The 20,250-nt window shown below is 40.9% G+C and overlaps 1 protein-coding gene across 5 annotated transcripts; it reads left to right on the forward strand.

The window, feature by feature from the left end:
* Nucleotides 1-3,889: 3,889 nt before the first annotated feature.
* LOC105279601 (mitogen-activated protein kinase kinase kinase 15) lies at nucleotides 3,890-15,840 on the forward strand. 5 transcript variants are annotated; one of them, XM_011339475.3, is made up of 25 exons: nucleotides 3,890-4,003; nucleotides 4,229-4,365; nucleotides 4,447-4,594; nucleotides 4,747-4,967; nucleotides 5,413-5,607; nucleotides 6,743-6,915; nucleotides 7,182-7,350; nucleotides 7,441-7,740; nucleotides 7,813-8,066; nucleotides 8,239-8,398; nucleotides 8,479-8,832; nucleotides 8,918-9,179; nucleotides 9,254-9,391; nucleotides 9,507-9,673; nucleotides 9,794-9,889; nucleotides 9,975-10,129; nucleotides 10,199-10,354; nucleotides 10,842-10,937; nucleotides 11,733-11,845; nucleotides 11,931-12,100; nucleotides 12,181-12,445; nucleotides 13,040-13,364; nucleotides 13,522-13,672; nucleotides 13,827-13,903; nucleotides 13,986-15,840. In XM_011339475.3, the coding sequence occupies exons 3-25, from the start codon at nucleotides 4,558-4,560 to the stop codon at nucleotides 14,041-14,043; spliced, it is 4,092 nt and encodes a 1,363-aa protein (XP_011337777.1). In that variant the 5' UTR covers nucleotides 3,890-4,003; nucleotides 4,229-4,365; nucleotides 4,447-4,557; the 3' UTR covers nucleotides 14,044-15,840. The 5 variants fall into 5 exon arrangements, with proteins under 5 accessions (XP_011337777.1, XP_011337778.1, XP_011337779.1 ...); XM_011339476.3 differs by having other exon boundaries at nucleotides 9,975-10,114; XM_011339477.3 differs by lacking the exon at nucleotides 10,842-10,937.
* Nucleotides 15,841-20,250: the final 4,410 nt, after the last annotated feature.

The following is a 20,250-nucleotide window of genomic DNA, read 5'->3' on the forward strand; positions in this document are numbered from 1 at the left end:
TGAACGTTTTATTCTAGAATAAAATTCTAGAACAAGATCCTTGTCGCTTCTGCTAGTTTCCTGGCAGCCGCAGCTCGATCTCCGACAATCGTGTTCTGTCGCGAGTTCCATGGCGTAGCGCAACGCGGTCGCTTATTGGGCACGCATACATGTCTTTCTTCCGCTGTGCATGCTCACGACTATCCTCTGGACCCGTAACGCTGAAGATCACACCGGCATAGCGGACGCACGTGCATACGCACGCAGGTGACGGGGCGCGTATGTGATGATACGAGCACCTCGTACGTGACAGGAACGACGAGTAGGCGTGACGTGTACGTACACGCGCATTACACGCATTCCTTGACCAGTTTCTACAACGCTAGGCTCCCCGAGGATCAGGCGAGCATCCTAAGATGGAATCACGTCCCGCCGTTCCGAAATCATGCTCCGTTTTTCCGCGCTCGCATCATGTCTCGCCCGTCGAGCGGCAAGTCCTCAAATCAGTGCTGTTCCGCATCGCGAGTCGTAAACTCGGTCTATGATGGATGACGATGACGGTGAAATATTTGTCCATCTCCTGCAGCAAATCGTTAAAACAAGACGATGTTTCCGTATTTTTAATTCAATACACACGTAAACAAAAACAAACAAAAATATATACATACTTATATGCGTACTTGTTGCATTTTTAATTTAATACATCAGATGATCAAATGAGAGAAACATCGACATGATTTGGATGAATGAAATTGTCTCAAATAAATATTAAATTGTTCCGTCGACAATCGCCTTGTGTCAAGGCTCTTATAGAGTCTCTAGTGTATTATGCTGTTTCAGATGTATGTACACACATATATGTATATATCGCAAGAATGGCGTAAAGTCCGAGTCGGCGGCGTTCCTTTACACGCGCAATGACGTCGATCGATGAGCCGGGTACGCTCACGGGGACCCCCTGGAGCAGAACAGTAGGACCCAAAGAGGTAACCGCGCCACGTCCGCGCATTGAGCGCCGCTCCTGTCGTCTTATGCGCTCCTCTTAAAAGGGGAGCGCTGCGGAGTGGCCGCTCCGCGCATCGCTGCGCCCCACTACTATTCCTTCACGCACTCGCAAACCGCTCGCGCGCCGAGCTTGACTTCATTACGACGAAGGAGCTCTTTTTTCGCAGCTTAGCTTTCCATGAGCTACGGCAGCTACGCGACCGTAATTTCCCGAATAAAAAAATATATTTTTTGTTTTCTTCTTATTACTTTTCAACGTCTTATTCTACATGTTGTATTCGACTAGTCGTCCTGTCAATAAATTAATTTTTATTCTAGGCTCTTTTATATTCGACTGCTCGCTCAAGATTATTCCGACTGTCTGTGATATTGGATAAAAGAAAAATTGATATCCGTTACGTCGACGCGGCGAGTAAGCCGCTTCGTGATCGCTTATTTCGCAAACTCATTGAATCGATGTAAACGCGGAGATTCAACACGTAATACTTACATGCGTGTTAGAGAGGAGCATTTGAATGGTTTATCGCGCGTCTAAGAGACACGCGACTCTTTCATGTTCCTGACAACCTATTCGCGTGGAGTTCATTGGTACGTTTCCACGGTGCTCCGTGCTGTAGCACCCGGCCAAATGCGAATGACCCGCAAACGTTATCTTCCTTTCCGCGACGTCGAGCCGAGCGTTCATGATTTCCCAGTAGAGAGTCGACTCTAGCCGCCCGACGAAACTAAATATCTTGCTATTGAAAACTATTTTTATAGATATATATTATAGATAGATAGTAAGAATGGGTCTTTATTCCGCCGAAACTATCAGCGCTATCTTACGTCTGAGGAGTGATACATATATTTTGTTTTGGCACGTATATGCCCCGTACTATCCGTCGCAGTTTCAAATCAAGCAAGTAGGTGGACAGACTACTTGCTTGATTCTAATAATCACAGACGAACACCGCGCGGTCATAAAACTTTGTGCCAAATTAGGTGAGCCGTTGTTTGTTACGTACAAAATGCTATAAGACTTTTTCGGACCTGAAATGACGATCGGAAGGATCGGAACAATATTATACTGGTACGAGGAGTTTAGAAGGGCAAGAGAATCCATCACTGAGTTGTGTTATGATGATCATGTTAAAGGCACAGTCGTCAAAATCCGTGAAGTTGATACTCGGAATATGTCGGAATATTTCATGGTTTCCCGTGAAACAGAGTCCATCATCAGACCAGCCAGGAACGTCGAGACAGGAGCAAGCTGATCGTGTACAGAAGATCCCGTTTGTTTGTTTCTACGATCGGACAGGCAATATCAAATATCATATATTATGAATTCGGACCGACAGAAGCGAAGAAGAAGAAAACAAGCAGTCTTATTTATATCGACTTATGGGAAATATGTGGAAGAGCTTCGTTCAGCTTGGGCGTAAACATTACGTGCCAGGAGAAATACCAAGATTTTATTTCTATCGGCGGACGCAAATTTTGGGCTGAGAAACAAGTGTGCGTTTTATCTCAGCCACTGCATTCGCCGGATTTATCACCGTGCGACTATTTTCTTTTCAACGAGATGAGACGAAGAATGAAAGTGGCACAACTAAAAGAATTATTTGATTATGAAACGTTAAAAGCTAAAATTTCCGAGCTCACAAAAAATGGGACGGACTTGATGGATCTGAAGTATCAATCTATAGATACATCCATCATGCCTATGTTGCTACAGCGTGCAGTGGAATGTAAAGAACAAGACGGAGATTATGCGTAGGATTATGATCGAGCTGGAAGGTTAGCAAATAAACAATTGCGTGCTTGTGTATAAAAAATCAAGTTTTTTCGATAGGTAATTGTATAATTAAAGTGTCAAACGTATACCTTAATTAACTATGTCAATCATTTTAGCAAAGTTTTGTGTTTGGAGCTATGAAATTGTATCATTCCTTTGTATCATGCGACTACTTTTATCGATTATGAATCCGCGCGTCGTTATACTGTAAAAACTTCTATTGATTACGGAAGCAGATTTTTTTCTATAATTTAACTGTTCCATTTGGTTTATCTGAAATTTGAGTGTGCGACAACTCTAGGAATATGAAACTAGGATACATTATTTTCAATATTACTTCGGTTTTTATTATCACATTAAAATCATAGGATTTTAATGTGATAATTCGTCAATCGATAAAAAGATATATCTCGAAACTTATATACTTTAAATCTATCTTAAAAGAGCGAACACGTACGTATGAAACTTGAAGAACTTGTATTTTTTGTCAACTAATATCTTTATTATAATACTATGTCTTTCTCAGAATACGATTTCTTTGAATGTCATACACGACTGTATTTATAATGAGCTAATATCAGTTTGCGCTCGATTATTTTTGCAGATAAAACATGCCCGAGACGTAAGATTGACTCGTAAGTTCCACGCATATTAAGAGATATTTTTATTTATTCTAGAACATCGTTGTTGCGCTTTATAAGTTGGAACATTTTATTATTACATTATTTCACGTGTTTAATTACATATTTATTTTTAAAACTATAGTTCATTTTGATTGGGAATAGAGATACGTGCGTTAAATAAATACTAATGGAGATCGTACTTAAATGTTAATTATGAAATGTGTTTTAAGAATACTAATTGGCAAGTATCTGTAAATGATACATTATTTAGGAACAGTTCTCTAAAATATATTTTATAACAATAATTTTGTGGAAAATAATTTTTATCTTTAATATATCTTGCGGCATTAAAACATGTACAAATGTTCATCCTTCTCTCTCCCAGAATTTACCCAATTGCTTTTTTGTCAAGACTTATTACAGGGCCTGTAGTCTCGCTCTATCTTGAGACCGTCTATTTTTATACCGGCCGAGCGCGCGACCGGACCACCATCTGTCGGCCAGCGCGAGCGGCACGTCACGCGTCGCTGGTAGGCGCTCTCGCAACGCGACCTCGACCGCGGATTTGTGTGTGTTCTGGAAGGAATGGGATCGCGGATTCCTGCGATGTGCACGACGAGAGGTATTCTTGATCTACGTTTCTCGCGTACGTTCCTTGCGTCGCGCCGATTAACTTATTCGCCCGGGATCGTCAACCGCCGCTCCGGCGAACGTAAAGCAGATTTATCCGTCCCGCTGCGCGATTGATCGCGCGCTCTGTGATTGTGTCTGCTGTGCTTGTCAGTGCCGCGAGCGGTGATGCTGCTCCTCGCCATGCACGATGGTTACATCTCGCTGTATTTTGCAGGCTTGCTCGCGCGCGGTCTCGCGACGAACGAACGATGATCGCCCCGAGGAGTGACGGCACGCTCGATCGCACGTCAAGCTTCGTCATGAGAGACTGCTCGATCACGAAGGAGTGATACCGCGATTCCTCTCGAGCAGGTGAATCCACCGTGATCGTTTGATGATCATTCTGCTCTGTCAGGTGGAATGTACGTTTGGTGTTTGACGTTTCGTTTGCAGGTACGCCAAGCAAGTCCATTTCGCAGCAGCGTTGGATTTCTAGAGCATCGTGGGAGAACTTGAGCAAAGGAGCGAGACACACTTGAAGCTGTATTCAGAGTCCTGAGCAACATGCCTTCCATCTGCGGCGATATGGTCGATATGACTGGTAATTTTGGATTTTTTAAAATGATTGTAAATTGATTTGTGTGTCATTGGTCCGATGATCCTTCAAGTCTGACAAACGTGTCTTTCTTGCTAATTAAGTTCTTTGATATCGATTCTATGTATCGTGACTCTTAGAAAGTTTGTTATGTACAGTTGCCTCGCAATCGGGCATCGGGGAAGGTATCTCCAGTACGGACAGCGTTGGAACGCAGAGCGACACATCGGGATACACGACTGTGCCGGGAAGGCCCAGGATGGACGTGGCTTGCGTTCTGGATCTGCAACAATCGGAACACCTCGCGCAGAGGAAGAAGGCGCTCGACGAAGTTAGGCAGGCCTGCAACTTGGTCAACGCTAATATACATCACATTCAGGTACTTTTTTGCAGGAGTTACTCGAGTAACGATAAAAATCTACGCACTTTTTAAAGTACTGGGTTGACCAGAAGGTCCATGCGGATTTTTTAGCAAAACTTAAACGCAAAACTTTGAAAAATTAAAACAAATCTAAAAAATCTGCACGGAACCTAATAAATCAAATTTAAATAGAATAAAAGCAGAAAGGAATTAATTGCTATTTATTATTGATAATAAAGAATAAAATTTAATAATTATCATTAAGTTATTATTTTTTCCTTCTGTTTTAATACTTTGTTAATTGTAATTTCTATCGATATCAGTTTTATTTCATATAAGATTAAGTGTAAATAAAAGTACATTTATATGCAATAACGCAAGCGATAATTGTAAATTATTAAGTAATTATCAAAATAATGTATCTCTTTCTCTGTTTTTTTATTTTTATGCATATTTGCTTTAGTTTGAGAAACTCGATTTCGGCGAGACTAACGTACTGGACACATTTTACAACGCCGACGTGGCCATCGTGGATCTGAGCATTCAGTTGCAGCAATCTGCGTTGTTCTATCATCTTGGCGTCCGGGAAAGCTTCGGAATGAAGGAGAATATTTTGTTATACAACGACGTGGATACGGAGGCTACGATTAGGCTTAAAGTACGTATACTTGTCTTTCCTGTCGCTTTCGAAGTGCAAGTCGGAGTGAACCTCGCACGTCCATCCAAATCATTGGCATTCACTGAACGCCAGCGCACACTGACGGTAACGCATAAACGACCTTGCCCGTTATATTGCTTCTAGAATGTGCCATGCAGCAATGATCTCAATTAAAGATCTCGTGAATAGATCGGTCAGGGTGCAAATGACCCACCGTGTACGTCGCGACAGTGTGTGTCACACAGTTCTCGAGTTTCTCCTTCTCCGTAATCGTTAAGGAGATACGTAATCTTCCTTCACAAATTATTCTTACGTTTCTTATGCCGAGTAAAGAATTATCTTTTGAAAATATGTTTATTTTAATGAACGATTTTAGTAGTAGAATGTTGATTAAATGTTGACAGTAATAGTAACTTAATACAAAAAGGAAGGAAACAAAAGAGATACGAGTATCTCCGTTGTACATTCTACTTGTTTATCAATGCACACACAATTATCTCGTGCAGATAAAGAGCGAGCGAGCAAGAGAGAGATAGAGTTTGAACTTCAAGCTTTGAAGTTGATGCAGCTTTTATTATGCACTTTGCAGTTATTTTAAACTTTAATTGTTAATCCACGGTTCACATAATTAATTCACGTTAGTCGATTTGAACTTCAGCTCGTTGTCGTGTAAAAAGAACTTACATTGTTTTTTTTTTACTATGCTTGGCGACGAATCAAAAGCTGTTGCACATACGCTGAACGATACTCGATATCGGACTGCCGACCGAACGTAATCGGTTCCGTTGGATAAAACGGTATCTCTGCCTGTCAGACAAGCACCAAATATGTAATTTCGCTCTATATGGAGTAGAAAAACATGACCTCATGCTCTTAATATAGCAGTTACTGTTGTGCTGGCCGATCGTGCACAACTGCGCGCAATCGCTCCGCTGCGACGATCTGTCAGTGATATACACGTGCATCCCGTTTCTGTCCGAGTTGATGATCGTTGCACCGACAATCTCAACAATTTTAATAATCTTTAATAATCTGACGAACCAAGATCCGAAGCGGTGGATGAAATCGGAGTATACGGTCGTGTACTGGAGCACCGTATTTTCGTAAAGATAATTTATGCAAACTATCTTTGCAGTTATCTTGCGGCAGCTACACATTTGTCTCGTATCGAGTTGTGGAATCGTGTGGCTCGTGCGTAGCTACTAATCCGGCGACCACTAGGATTACCGGCGAGGAGGCGATCGATCCCAAACAGCATCTCACTCTGAAACTCAAGAAATTGTTTCAAGATGTCGAAGTGCAATCCAAGTAAGCCGATATATTTTTCGTATCTGATATAATTAAGATGAATATTTGTGAATTATTGTAATTATTAGAACCGAGTAACTTGAATGCAAAAATATGTTACGATAAATTATATCTTAATTATATCAGATATAATTTATCGTAACATATTTTTGCATTCAAGTTACTCGGTTCTAATAATTACAATAATTCACAAATATTCAATTATTATCATAATTTTTTCGTTTTTCGTGTGTCCTACGTAAGAAACGTTTTGTGAAAAATTTCAGAGCACACATGAAGGAGAAATTCCTGGCAGACCTGCGCAAGGCGCGTGAAACGTATTCCGGAGAGGAGCTCTCCAAGGCTTTAAATAACATGCGCAAACGTTTGGACGATCCGAACGTCCTGTCGGGCGAAGTCGTTCTGAACGTCCTCATTTCTTTCCGGGAAATACAAGTAAATCAATGATGGATTGGTATTTCATTGAAGTGATATTTCACGTATCGAGTACGCATGCACATCCGTATCTGTCGAAAAACATTTTAGGATTATGACGCGATGGTACAATTGGTCGATGATCTGAGGACGATACCAACTCATAAGAATTACATAAATACTCCGGCCATAAGGTATTTGTACGCGTTTGCTCTGAATCGACGGAATAAGGAGGGCGATCGAGAGAGAGCGTTAAAGGTCATCGAGAAAGCATTGGAGAAGAAGGAGAATCATGTGCCGGATATGTTGTGTTTATGCGGGAGGATATATAAAGACAAGTTCGTGGAAAGCAGGCACACGGATCAGGAAAGCTTGAGAAACGCGATCCACTGGTACAGAAAAGGTTTCGAGGTACGGTAGCTGCAGATTGTCCATGAAATATTGTTAATATCAATGCGTGCATCGTGATTGTGTTGTGTTTAGGTCCAACCAAATGAATACGCCGGCATAAATCTTGCCACTCTGCTGGTCATAGCTGGAAATGAATTTTCCAAAAGCGAAGAACTGCAGCACATCGGAATGGTGTTGAACAATTTAATTGGCAAGAAGGGCAGTCTGTCGAGCTTGAAGGACTACTGGGACGTGGCGACGTTTTTTGAAATCAGTGTGTTAGCGGAGGACTATTCGAAAGCCATACAAGCAGCCGAATGTATGTTTAAATTGAAGCCACCAAATTGGTGGGTATATAAAAAACATTAAAAATATTTAACAGATATACGTAGAATATAAAATATAGAACAAAATGTTTCTTAAAGTATTTATTTTAATTAATCGAAAGTCACTGTTGATAATAATTATTGGAGTAATGATGAAATTATAACGATAATGAATAAAATAATTTTGTTTAAGGTACCTGAAATCCACGATCGGCAACATATCGCTAATAGACAGGTTCCGTAAGAGGAATGAGGAAGCTGAGGTCGCGCCGGAGGAGCAAATATTTGGCTTCTGGATGGACTACTTCGTCGAGGCTACGAAGCCGGAGGTCGGCGATAGCATACGGTTTCCCGTAAGTCGATAAAAATATAAGAATCGGCATCCCGCTCTGATCGAGATCCTTAGTATCACCGCGTCTTTGTATTCGTCTAGATTCTAGTGCTCGAGCCGACGAAGATCCTGATGCCGAGCTACGTGAACGTGAACCTCGGCGCGGAGGAGAAGTCCATACAGATATGGAACATGTGCCTGGACAACATGAGAAACAACTGCAAGCAGGTGCACGACTGGCTGTTCACCGCCAACATGATACGCAGCGTGAGCCTGTACAAGAGGGACGAGAGGTGTCTCTTCCTGTACGTTCATCAGAACTCGGACGATTTCCAAATGTATCTGCCATCGGTGCAGTGTAGACAAAGGTTCTACGACCTCATCTTGGAAATGACCAGGGATCAGGAGGGCATGGTCACGGACTTGGATGCTTACATGACTGACGACCGTATGAAGGTTTCTATCACTTGCTAAATGTTTTTTTTATGAGTAATATATATTATATATAATTTTCATAATGAAATTATGAAAATATTTGCAGTTTGAGTACGAGTTGGATGATCAGAACAAGCGCATAGTTCTCGGCAAGGGTACGTACGGCGTGGTGTACGCAGCGCGCGACCTGAACACTCAGGTCAGAATCGCGGTGAAAGAGATCCGTGAGCGAAATTTGGGCGACGTACAGCCGCTGCATGAGGAGATCAAGTTGCACAGCCAACTGAGACACAGGAATATCGTTCAGTACCTCGGCTCGGTCAGCGAGGACGGATATTTCAAAATTTTCATGGAACAAGTCCCCGGAGGTAGGAAAAGAGGAGAAATAAATTGTAACACTCGTAGAAATAATGTGTAACTTATCGGTTATTCATGATTTTAGGGAGTTTATCGGCCTTGCTGAGATCGAAATGGGGACCTTTGAAAGAAAATGAATCGACCATCTCTTATTATACTAAACAGATGTTGGAGGGTCTTAAGTATCTCCATGATCAGAAAATAGTTCATAGAGATATAAAAGGTACATAATTTACGATAAAATTTATTTTTTTTGTGCTCATATAATTGTAATTTATATTTTATAATTTTCCATACGTGTTCCATCTACTTGTTCGTTAAATAGTACTTTTTTTTAGGCGACAACGTGTTAGTGAATACGTACAGCGGAGTTGTAAAAATTTCTGACTTCGGTATGTCGAAGCGTTTGGCTGGCTTGTGTCCGAGCACAGAAACATTCGCCGGGACGTTACAGTACATGGCGCCAGAAGTTATTGACAAAGGTCAACGCGGCTACGGTGCGCCTGTAAGTTTACGTTCAGTCGCGCTTTATTCACGACGCTTTGCTTTGAAATTATTCAAGATAAGACAAAGACGTAATTCTGTCATGTCATCACATTAACGACCGTATAAACTCTGTCTCCAGGCGGACATTTGGTCTTTAGGTTGCACAATAGTCGAGATGGCGACTGGAAAGCCTCCATTCATCGAGCTGGGTTCTCCACAAGCGGCTGTTTTTAAAGTAAACATTTAAAATATTTTATATACATTTTAGCTACTAAATTGCATAACAAAATTTGCATAACACATATCGGTTGTTTTTACAGGTAGGATATTACAAAATACATCCCGAGATACCGTCCGAGTTATCCGAGAGAGCCAAAAGCTTTATCCTGCGCTGTTTCGAGCCAAATCCGGACGTACGAGCGACCGCCGCGGAGCTGCTGGAGGATCCGTTTCTTAATGAGTACATAAAATTAAAGTAGAGTACCGTAGATTCTTATAAAATCACCAAGATCGCGTTCGACAAAATATCGATTTCCCATTGCAGGAAGAAGAAGAGCAGCCGGTTGGTCGCGCCGCCGGATTTCAGTAGAAGCATATCGGTTCCCGCGGACAGATTGGAACGTTTGGGGAAGTGCGATAAAACGAACAACAATCACATCGTCGCCGCCGCGGCCATGCAGATGTCTCAATCGGACGACAGGTATCGCCAGATTGTTTTTTTATTCCTTACAATGTGCTGTTTTCTGTGTGATTATACTCGTAACAATCAACGTGGCGCTCTCGCCTTCTCGTTTCCGCCTACGTCGATTTATCTCATTTGTATTTCGAATAATTTTTCTGCCGATCTCATTTTCAATGTCGCTGAACAGTCGTCTGCATCAAGGCAATGACCAAAAAACTTGCAAAACTCGATTGTTTTCACACGTCGAGCTGAGCATAGTAGATTAGCACAGAGAATCAATTAGAATTGTTTATTGCGACGCTACGAGTTGAAACGTAAGCTTACGTACTTCATTGTTCCAATCATTTTTGAGTATCGCTCGAGGTCTTCATAGAAGTAACGTGAACTGATAGGAAAGCTTTTTATGACACTTCGCGATGATTACTGCAATCATCAACAAAGAACACAATGTTCTCTTGTACGTGAGTGCACGTTGCGAATTGTAATGATAAAATGTTAAATTTAGTGGAGGGTTAACGAAGTCGAGTCCATTGAGGGAACGCAGTCCGGCCCACCTATTGTCTCCTATCAGCATGCCTACTGCAACCCTCTCTTTTAACAGGTATGGTTCTAACGTCGCAAAAACTCTTTTACGCGCGAGAAAAGTATATAACTGAAGATAGAATTTGTTTATCGATAACGTGCTACGGAATACAGAACTAGATTAGATTAATATAATTAATATGATAATTTGCTATTAATATATTGAACACGTAAAATGCTTAATTGCTGTCTTCGAATAGCTTGTTCTCTATGTAAAAGTGCTCGCAATCACGTTACCATCTACACTGGTACGCTGGTAAATGTTTACGTGCCGCATAGTGTTTCTCTCTTTGGTATGTATAATCCAGTGAAGCTTTCTACATGTATAAACGTGTCCGCGTATCCAAGATTCCCCTGTTTTGTGATATATAGTGTCATTAATTAGTTTTACGGCTATATATAAAAGAATATTTTTTTCTATAAAAAAAGGAAAAATTAATGTTACTCACGTTATTAATGTATTACATTATATTAACGAGCTTTATTATATGTAACAAGTGTGCTACAATACGTAGATACAATACAATGAAATTTACGTTAACAAGAGTAGAGCTTCTTAACATTATCTTATTTTGAGATTGTAGCTTTTTATCTTTAATAATCATGAAATAACAATTTAGACACCAGAAATGAGTGGATCATTTAAATCAAATTGCCTCGATGCGTTTTCACACATAAACACACATTAAAATATTATTCTGATATGCAGTGTCATTAGAATTATGCCTCACTTCGATAAACGATAAGTGCATCAAAAATATGTTCATAATACGCGCCACGCAATATTAATTCGCTATCCTCTACGTCTTTGTAGTACAATAGGGAACACTCCGTCGATAGAAACTAGTGAAAGTGATACAACAGGCGCTTCGATAACTAGAAGGAGCTCATCCGGTGGACTGTTATCGCCAGAAGTTGAATTAGGAGGTAAATATAACGTCTAATATTTTATAGAAATAATAGACAGCATGCCACTTTTTATTTATATTTCTTACAAATCGGAATGTAACAGGACAACCGGGACAAAAGTCTGGCGAGGAGCAGGAGGGTTTCTATCTGCTGAAAAAGGACAGTCAGAGACGCATGACGCTAACGCGAGTGCTCAATCAGGACGAGGCAAAGATTTGTGAAGTTTGGATGCGAGGTATACATCAGGCGGAGGGACAAACCGTGCTGCAGATGGTACTTATGCGTTATATCGTCTTTCAAATAGCGTTTCTTTCCACATCTTGATCATTTTATCACGATTATCACGATTTCAGAGTCATTTGGTGCTGCTCATGCGCGGATTGAGAGATTACATCGCGGAACAGAATCAGGAGGTGATAGTGACCGCCATACGAACGCTGAAGGAGGAGCTGGACTTTGACTCGACCGCCATCAATCACCTGCACTTGGCTATCTACTTGTTTCAAACGGCGGTGAACGAGGTCCTCAGGATGCACAGCATAAAACCGCACTGGATGTTCGCCCTGGATAATTTAGTCAGGAACGCCGTTCAAGCTGCCATCACCGTGTTGTCTCCCGGTAGGCTTTCTTTATTCTTTGTCCAAAAACTTAAGGAATAAGAATCGTTAATAATAAAATATTTAAGGACGATTCGGACAATAAGGCGACGCAATTTTATTAAGAACGCGATTACGTTCTTTGTAACACAGAGACTCGAGAGTTGAGATCGAAAAAAGATGTTACGCTTAAACTGACCAGGTTCTCACATATCGCATATTGTTCGATACGCGAATCAAATGCGTAACGCACGCACATACGCGCGCGTGTGTCCCAAGTGTGGTGCACGTGGCGATCAAGAGCGTGTTATCGTGTCAACTCTAAAAATATCCCGGGAAAAAGTCATCATCAATGACAAGGGACGCGGTGCGGACGTCGCGTTCAGTGAGAGGATTACCGCAATCCACTTAACTTCGTACATTTGGGTCAAGCGGATTATTCAGATGCATACGGGCAGATATATGTTAGATACGTTAGAAGTCAACAGACATGCATCGAACAATCGTGATTGTGACTGTGATGTGAATTTATACGTATCCGAGTGTGATCTAAGAATATTATAATTAATTATTGTCGCTATTATAAAAGATTTTAATGCTACAAAACTGTGCGCAGAATTGGGAGCTAACTTACTCGGACAAGAGCGTCAACCTGGTGGCCAAGGTCCCGAGGAGGGATCTACGTCCGGCGTGTCGACGGTAAATTCCGTCAAGTCTCAGAAAACCGCCGATTCGATCGACAATAAGTACTGGAAGGAGTACAGGGATCAAATGGGAGCGCTAAAGATGGAAAATATGAGGCTGCTGCAGGAATTGATAGAGAGCCAAAAGTCGTATCAGACCTTGCTGCAACAAGCTCTCGAGGAGCAGAGAGCCCAAGTTAATACACTCACGCATCTGTGCGAGAATATTCATAGGAGAGCGGCGAGACAGGAATCGGGGTATGGAGATTCTTTTATTTATCAATCAATAAAATCTTTTATAGAATTCTTTAATTAATTATTTCTAAATTAAGTCTTTTCTTCGAAAATTCTAATTTTTAGAATTAATTTTATTGTGTGTTGCTAATACGAAAGTATATTTTAAATGTTTTTGCAGCTACAATTCTGACATTCCTGGAAGTACGCCTCAGCAACCGGTGTCCTTAGCGATTACCGATACGCATCACAGCACTGCATCACAGTATTCAGACATGGCACTTGTCGATTGGTTACGAAATCTTCAAGTGGACGAGGCATCGATCGATATGGTGAGCCTTCCAAAAATATCTAATAAACAATAGTATAAAATTATATTTTATGATATAACTTTTATAAATATTTTTATATTGTTCTGCGTTTATTTTATATATATTGTATGTTATTAACATGTCTTGTTAATTTATTTGATACTCTTTAATGCAGTTCCTGTACGAGGAATATACACTGGAAGATGTTTTGCAGCATGTCACACGAGATGATCTTCGCAGACTAAACTTACGGTAATAAAAAATAGTTTTCAACCTTCCGAAATTTATTTTAACAACAGCATGTAAAGATAAATGTTCAACGTACATTTTTCAGAGGAGGAATCGAGCTGAGGATATGGCAGGCCATACTGAGACATCGGGAGATTCGTTAGAATCAAGCTGTTAAAAATTCAAAGACATACGATTCTACGTTTTTCCATCGTTGTTAGTGACAGACTTGCTAGCGGTCCAAGTCTAAAGCAGGGTAAAAATATATTCTTGATGATGAACCTGCCGCAAGATAAGCGTAAACCGATTTAAATTGACCGTAAAATTATACGGAATACAGATCGAACTTCCATAGAGAGTTTCTTCCGTGACACACGACACAATAATGATATTATCAATTTATCTCCAAGTAGTTCCTACTTGTAGGTTGATATTCTCTGTACAGAAATTTGCGTTGTGGATAACAGATCATTGATACAATGATTAACGAAACCCCGTTGCGCCTTCGTCACAGATTTTTATTCTTTTGCCAAAGTTTCATGATTTACCAGAATGTAGGGAACCAGTATTTTGTACGTGGAACGTATTGTTATCTCGTGTGTTATATTTTCTTACTGTAAAAAATATTTCGTAGCCTCGATGTTTAGATGCGAGTTTTACAATCACAGATCAATCAAATCCAGAAGAATTTATTTATTCAGAATAAATTCAAAGAGATAAAGCAACGATGTCTCCCAATCAACGAAAATAACAGATGCTTCCAATGATCGATAATACAAAATCCATCCGTTTTTAGAAATTTTAGTAAATATATATTGCACACATCTACTGCCAATGAAAAATCTCGATTAGGAGCTATCTGTGTTTGCACAAGAGGACAGCTTTGCGTAACACTCGGTTATTAACACCAAGAAGAGAGTTGCGCAACGTTCTGCCTAAACATCTTCCACCACGAATGGGGACGCAATTATTTATATAGTGCCTTACGAAACTCATTCTAGTACAAGAGATATTTATTATACATATATGTGAAAAAGGAAACATACGCGTGTAGTTATGTCACTCGCATACGACAGTGCGTTTGTTGTAAAGTTTTAAAAAAAATCTTATGTTCTCAGGGTGCGAGAGATCTTACTCGCGCCAAACATATTGCAAATCTTCCCGGTATCCGAAACATGAAATTGATGAAATGTTTTCGCGATATTTATCACTGTGTAAATAGAAACGCTTTTTGTAGCTTGTAAGTGCTTCGTCGAGGCGAACTCGACACAATTCGTATGCAGCCTACTTCCTCGAGTTTTGTAGATACGAATTTTTATATGACGGAAAGAATTTCAATCTCCCCTTTTACGAAGCACGTATCAGATAAGGAGAAAAACGCGTCTGCGTTTTCCGCGATGCACAAACATATTTTGTATAGTCCGATTTTTAAAATGTGCCATAGTTGAACTGAATTTCTAGGAAGTATCCAATCTTATATATTTTTGAGAGAGAGAGAGAGAGAGATAGAGAATGAGATCGCTTTCTCTCGAGGAATCTTCTCTAGTGCCTGATCAATTCGAGGATACGCCGTGCAAGTTGGATTCAGTTCGATTATGTGTACGCCATATACATTGTTGTGCGGTACGTGAGCTAAAATGACTGACAGAAAAGTGAATATTAATAAAATATTTCCTCGTAATACAACTAATACAATTGAAAAGCAGCGGTGTTTGTGTCGGTGCTTGTTTTCAAGTATTCTGACTAAAGTGGCACTGTGCCCGCTCCTTATTGATGTTTCTCGATGCTCGATACTTGATATTACGCGAGCGAGTAATCGCAGTAATTGAGAAAGTGAAGTTTGAAATGAGTACCGAAAGCTATTGTTAACTATCATTGTTCTCACTTACAGTAAAAGTAGGATTAACTATTATTGTTGTTCGCTTGCGCGACCGTTTGTAATAAAGAAATGAACAAGTGTTCATGATAGTATTTATTACATTTCCCTCTCTAAAATAAATTTCTGTTTATTATGCTTATTATCTGTTATCTGTAATATCGAATATAGTTAAGGCTCCTAATAATAATTAGTCAGAAAATAAACTATGATCACGGTATCACTCATTTTACGTTCTAAGGAGGTAGAAACATCAAGGCGCGGGTAACAAAGGAGAGAGAGAGAGAGAAAGAGAGAGAGAGAGAGAGAGGGAGAAGACGACACTGCAATGGAAATTGCAGTTATTGCGAAAGTTTCGAATACGTTAGCGTTCTCCGAGCGTTAGAAGCCCTGTTCGTTGCGAAAAGTTTCTATCGCCATTTATGCAGGAAGCACACAGACAACGCGTGTCGAAGTGCCGCTCCACCTCGGCTTTGTTGTTGCATTGCATTTGCGCGCGAGCAATCTACGCACGGTAACGGCCGCGTATGAAATATTCAGGGGGTGGCGCGAACGTTAAACCGGCGGACCACTTTGGTGCCGTCGCTCCGCCATCCCGTTCATGAGGGGGTGCATCTGCATGGAGATCGATCCCACATCCGGATACCGGCTTATCCTGCCTCGCGCGGAGATAATACGCATGCCCGCGCGCGTTTGGTATTCTAAAAAGCGGCCGACACCCTTTGCGTCAGCTCCTTGCGTCATGCAATATTCAAAATTTCGGTAGAGCGAGACGAGAAGCGGGCGAACATTTTCGCTGTTAGATATTTTAAAACGTACATGTGACATTACTATTCAATTAGAGATCAAATAAATTGAGAATTGATTACTGAAAGAGGAAATAATAATTAAAACAAATTTACAAAAAATTTAATTAAAAATACATATTTACTATTTTGTTTTCAAAATTCCTCAATTTCCTGCATTGTAGTATTTGTGGTATTTACAGAACTTGGAACGTCTAATCAAGAATTTTTGTATTTTCGAGATAATCAGACGCTCGAATAATCATGAAGATTGCGATTACGTCAGACCAGAGCAATTTGTAATCATCGATGCAGATCGCTTATTCTGACTTCTCGTTTTAAGCCCTGTCTCTCTTGGCCTTTCATCTTTCCCGCCCTCCATTTCTGTCCCGTTCTCTCTTCACCTTTTAATTAACTAACTGCGCCAGTGTAATAACTAAAGAGGATCTCCGGGGCTCCGGAGGTTTCCACGAGCGATCGAATAATCCACTTCCCCGTGAAAGGCTAAATAAGATTATCGAGTCACGTTCTAGCAACACGGCGCTAAAAGATTGCGCCTGCTAAACCCTTTTGAGTTTCGGCCTCGATGGGCAGCTCGACGCAATTGAACGATTTGTAAATGAGTTCTAAAGCCGAAGTACATTTCGGGATTTAGACTTTCGTTGAGATTGCGTGTCTGGTAGGAATTATGAAGGTAACGAGCTGTAATTGTCATAAATCTTGCTCATGTAGATAATAATTCGGCACTAGCTCCAATTTGCTGACTCTAAAAATGTCTTATACGTGATTCTTTTACTAAGTTATAACTTAAGACTATTAAAAAATACGCGAATTACTCCGTCTAAAAGTCGCGTCAGAAGCTTTTAACGTGAATATCAGACGGCGAGTCAAAAACTTATGAACGTCCTCGTTTTTCCTCCCTGCCAAAAGATTAATGCCGAGGACAATGAAGACTGACTCTCTGTCTCCCCTCTGTCTTCCATAAAATGACACCTCGTCCGTCCGAGCTAATTACTTTCGGCTAAAAATCCTTAATTTGTTGCTGAAAGGCCGTCCCTCGCGATGAAGTCCTTCTTTGTCCGGTTTTCGTGCGCCGTAAACGATGCTTGGAACGATAATTGCTTCTGGATCCATTAAGAACCGCAAGAAAAAGAGCATATATCGAGAAGCGAGATTTCAACGACTGGCAGACAGAGATACATTATGTGACATCACCAACACGTTCAGAATAAATTGAAGCTCTCCGTAAAATAATGCAGTTGTGCAATGTGGTGTCATCTAGATTTCAGATAGCATAATGCTAGAGTGGAACATATCAATCACAATGTTCCTTGCAAAAACGTCGGAGCTGATGATTAGTTCGTGAAATTAATTCTCCATTACGTAATTTCTTGTTTGTGTTCACGATTGTCATTATGTATTTGTTTATTTTGATTGAATTATAATTTCTTAATTACATTGACAAAATATCTATATCGCACGATAAATATACACGTCGGAAAATGCTGCGTGCAACTGCGGCTGGCATGAATCTTGATAAAGTTCTCCGGTGTCCTCCACGACAGCCCTAGAAATTAGCCTCGCGCGTCCCAGCGACTCCTGGCGAAGAAGGCAAGTCCCGGGTCTGATATTGAATTGCCTCTGCACCCTTTCCCGGCGCCCGTAACACCGGGGGTTACGAGGCAACAGATGTACCTGATACATATTCATAATCGTTTCCCGTGACTGTGCGTTATCGTTACCGTTATTATTGTTATACGGGCGTGCGCAGAATTTCGTCCGTAATCGTTTTTTCGAAAAGTAGGAAGGAGCGAGCGCGCATGCGCGCGACCCTTTCGACGCGGCGCTTTCGCGGTTAACTTCACGGCGTCGCCTTTCCGCGATTTTTATTTTCCACCGTCGTTATGATTTTTAATGCGATCGTCGTTCGCCGTTCCCGCGTATATAGCCGTTTCGTCGTAAAAAAATTCGCACCGAAATGCACGACGAAACCGCAATGTCGCCGCGACAGCGGAAACTGAAAGCTGTCGCTCTTCTTTTATCTCTCTCTCTTTCTCTCGCACACTTTCGCACGCTGGCCTTATACCGGCGATAAATTTTTATTTTTATCGCCGTTGCAATTTTCGACGTGGCTGTGTTGCTCTTGTCATCGCGACTACCGGTGATCCGATGTGAAACGGCGCAAGAGAAGAGAGAACTTCCATGTCTCTCTCTCTTCGGTGTAAAATGACGAAGGCTGTGTGATGAGATAATACAATGTGAATACATGCGTTGTTTCATGCGACGTTAAAACTTTGTATTAAATTAATATACATATTTTTTGGTTTCTATATATTCCTAAATTATTTATTTAACCATAAAATGCATTTAATGTGTCACATAAAAAATACATAAACAATTTTGCGTCTATTATTCTTCTATTTCTCCATTTCTTTAATAATAGATAGCAGACATAGCTCATGATCCTGTTGAGGACAATACGATGTCGATTACTTGCTCCCAGGATTCTCATCGTTATAGGTCACTTAACACTGAATTTCCAACAGTTCCTTCATACCGATTATAGCAACGTTCACATGGGTCCACAGGGAATAACGGGAAAGTTGGGTCAGTGTATTATGGAATATCTATTACTTCAACAAGAGAGAGAAGGGAACAGGAGCAAGGGAGACAGAGAAGTCACCAATTCGGCGCTCTCGGGCTTTCCGCGCGAGCGCGATACTTAAGATGAGTTATTGCTGTGGCTCTTTATTAAAGACTAATACGAGACCGGGTCCACCGTCGGGTGACTCCGTATCCCGAGAAGCCCTTAATCTGCACGATCTATTATCCCACGTTCTGTAGAGGGGGAGAGAGGGGAAACTTCGGGGTGAGAATTAGTCCTCGTACGAGAGAACGCGCGCGCGCGGTCGCTGAATTATTGTCGAGTACATTTAACGCCGCTGCTGCAAAATCCCGGCACCCAAATATTTCGCTGATAATGCGATTCCGCGGTGAAATTACTTGGCGCAAGATCGGCGCCATCGTCTCATGGGTTTTCTCTTTCGGCGGTCGCAAAGCGGCTCCCTGATTTCGTGGGGAGAGATGTCAGAACGGGGGAAAAAGTCGAGTATAAAAGAAGAAAAAGAAAAGATAGAAATGATGGGGCGGGGAAGGAAAGAGAGAAGGTGATGGGGGTGGCAGAAGAAGACAGGAAACGAAGAAATCTTCGCGTTATCTCGAGCGTGTCATGCGGTGCCGCGTAAAAAGAGATCTTCCTGCTCTCTCTCCTCTCTCTTTCTCTCTCTCGATCTCTCTCATTCTTTTTTCTTCTTTTCCTTTTCCGTCCCCGGTCGTCTCTCCTTTTCTCGAAGAGCAGTTTCTCCTCGCGCCTATGAATTATGCATAAGAGAAGACGTAAAACTTTATGACGCATATATCTATATAGCGAATATACATGGCCCGCGTGCCTGTTGGCGTAGAGCGTCACTCAGAAATCCGTAAATCCATTATACGCTTTTTAATTAGGTACTGCCGAATCTGACAGATGAGATCCGCTATATTCTTATGGACCCCTCTTCATTTCCATTCGACGAGAGACAAGCCTCTTATCGTATTAGTCGATAATAAAGAAATATATATGCATATTGAAATAATATAATATACATAATAATATACATAATAATATACATAATATAATATATTTCTTTTGTCAAAGACATATTTGTATT

Source organism: Ooceraea biroi, chromosome 9 (assembly GCF_003672135.1).
Source record: "Ooceraea biroi isolate clonal line C1 chromosome 9, Obir_v5.4, whole genome shotgun sequence".
Lineage (NCBI taxonomy): Eukaryota > Metazoa > Arthropoda > Insecta > Hymenoptera > Formicidae > Ooceraea > Ooceraea biroi.

Excerpts from the sequence above, each read along its gene's own strand:
- LOC105279601 (XM_011339475.3), top strand. The coding sequence starts at position 4,558 with ATGCCTTCCATCTGCGGCGATATGGTCGATATGACTG. Across the intron at positions 8,399-8,478 it reads GCGATAGCATACGGTTTCCC|ATTCTAGTGCTCGAGCCGAC; the intron begins GTAAGTCGATAA and ends GTATTCGTCTAG. Across the intron at positions 12,101-12,180 it reads GACAAACCGTGCTGCAGATG|AGTCATTTGGTGCTGCTCAT; the intron begins GTACTTATGCGT and ends TCACGATTTCAG.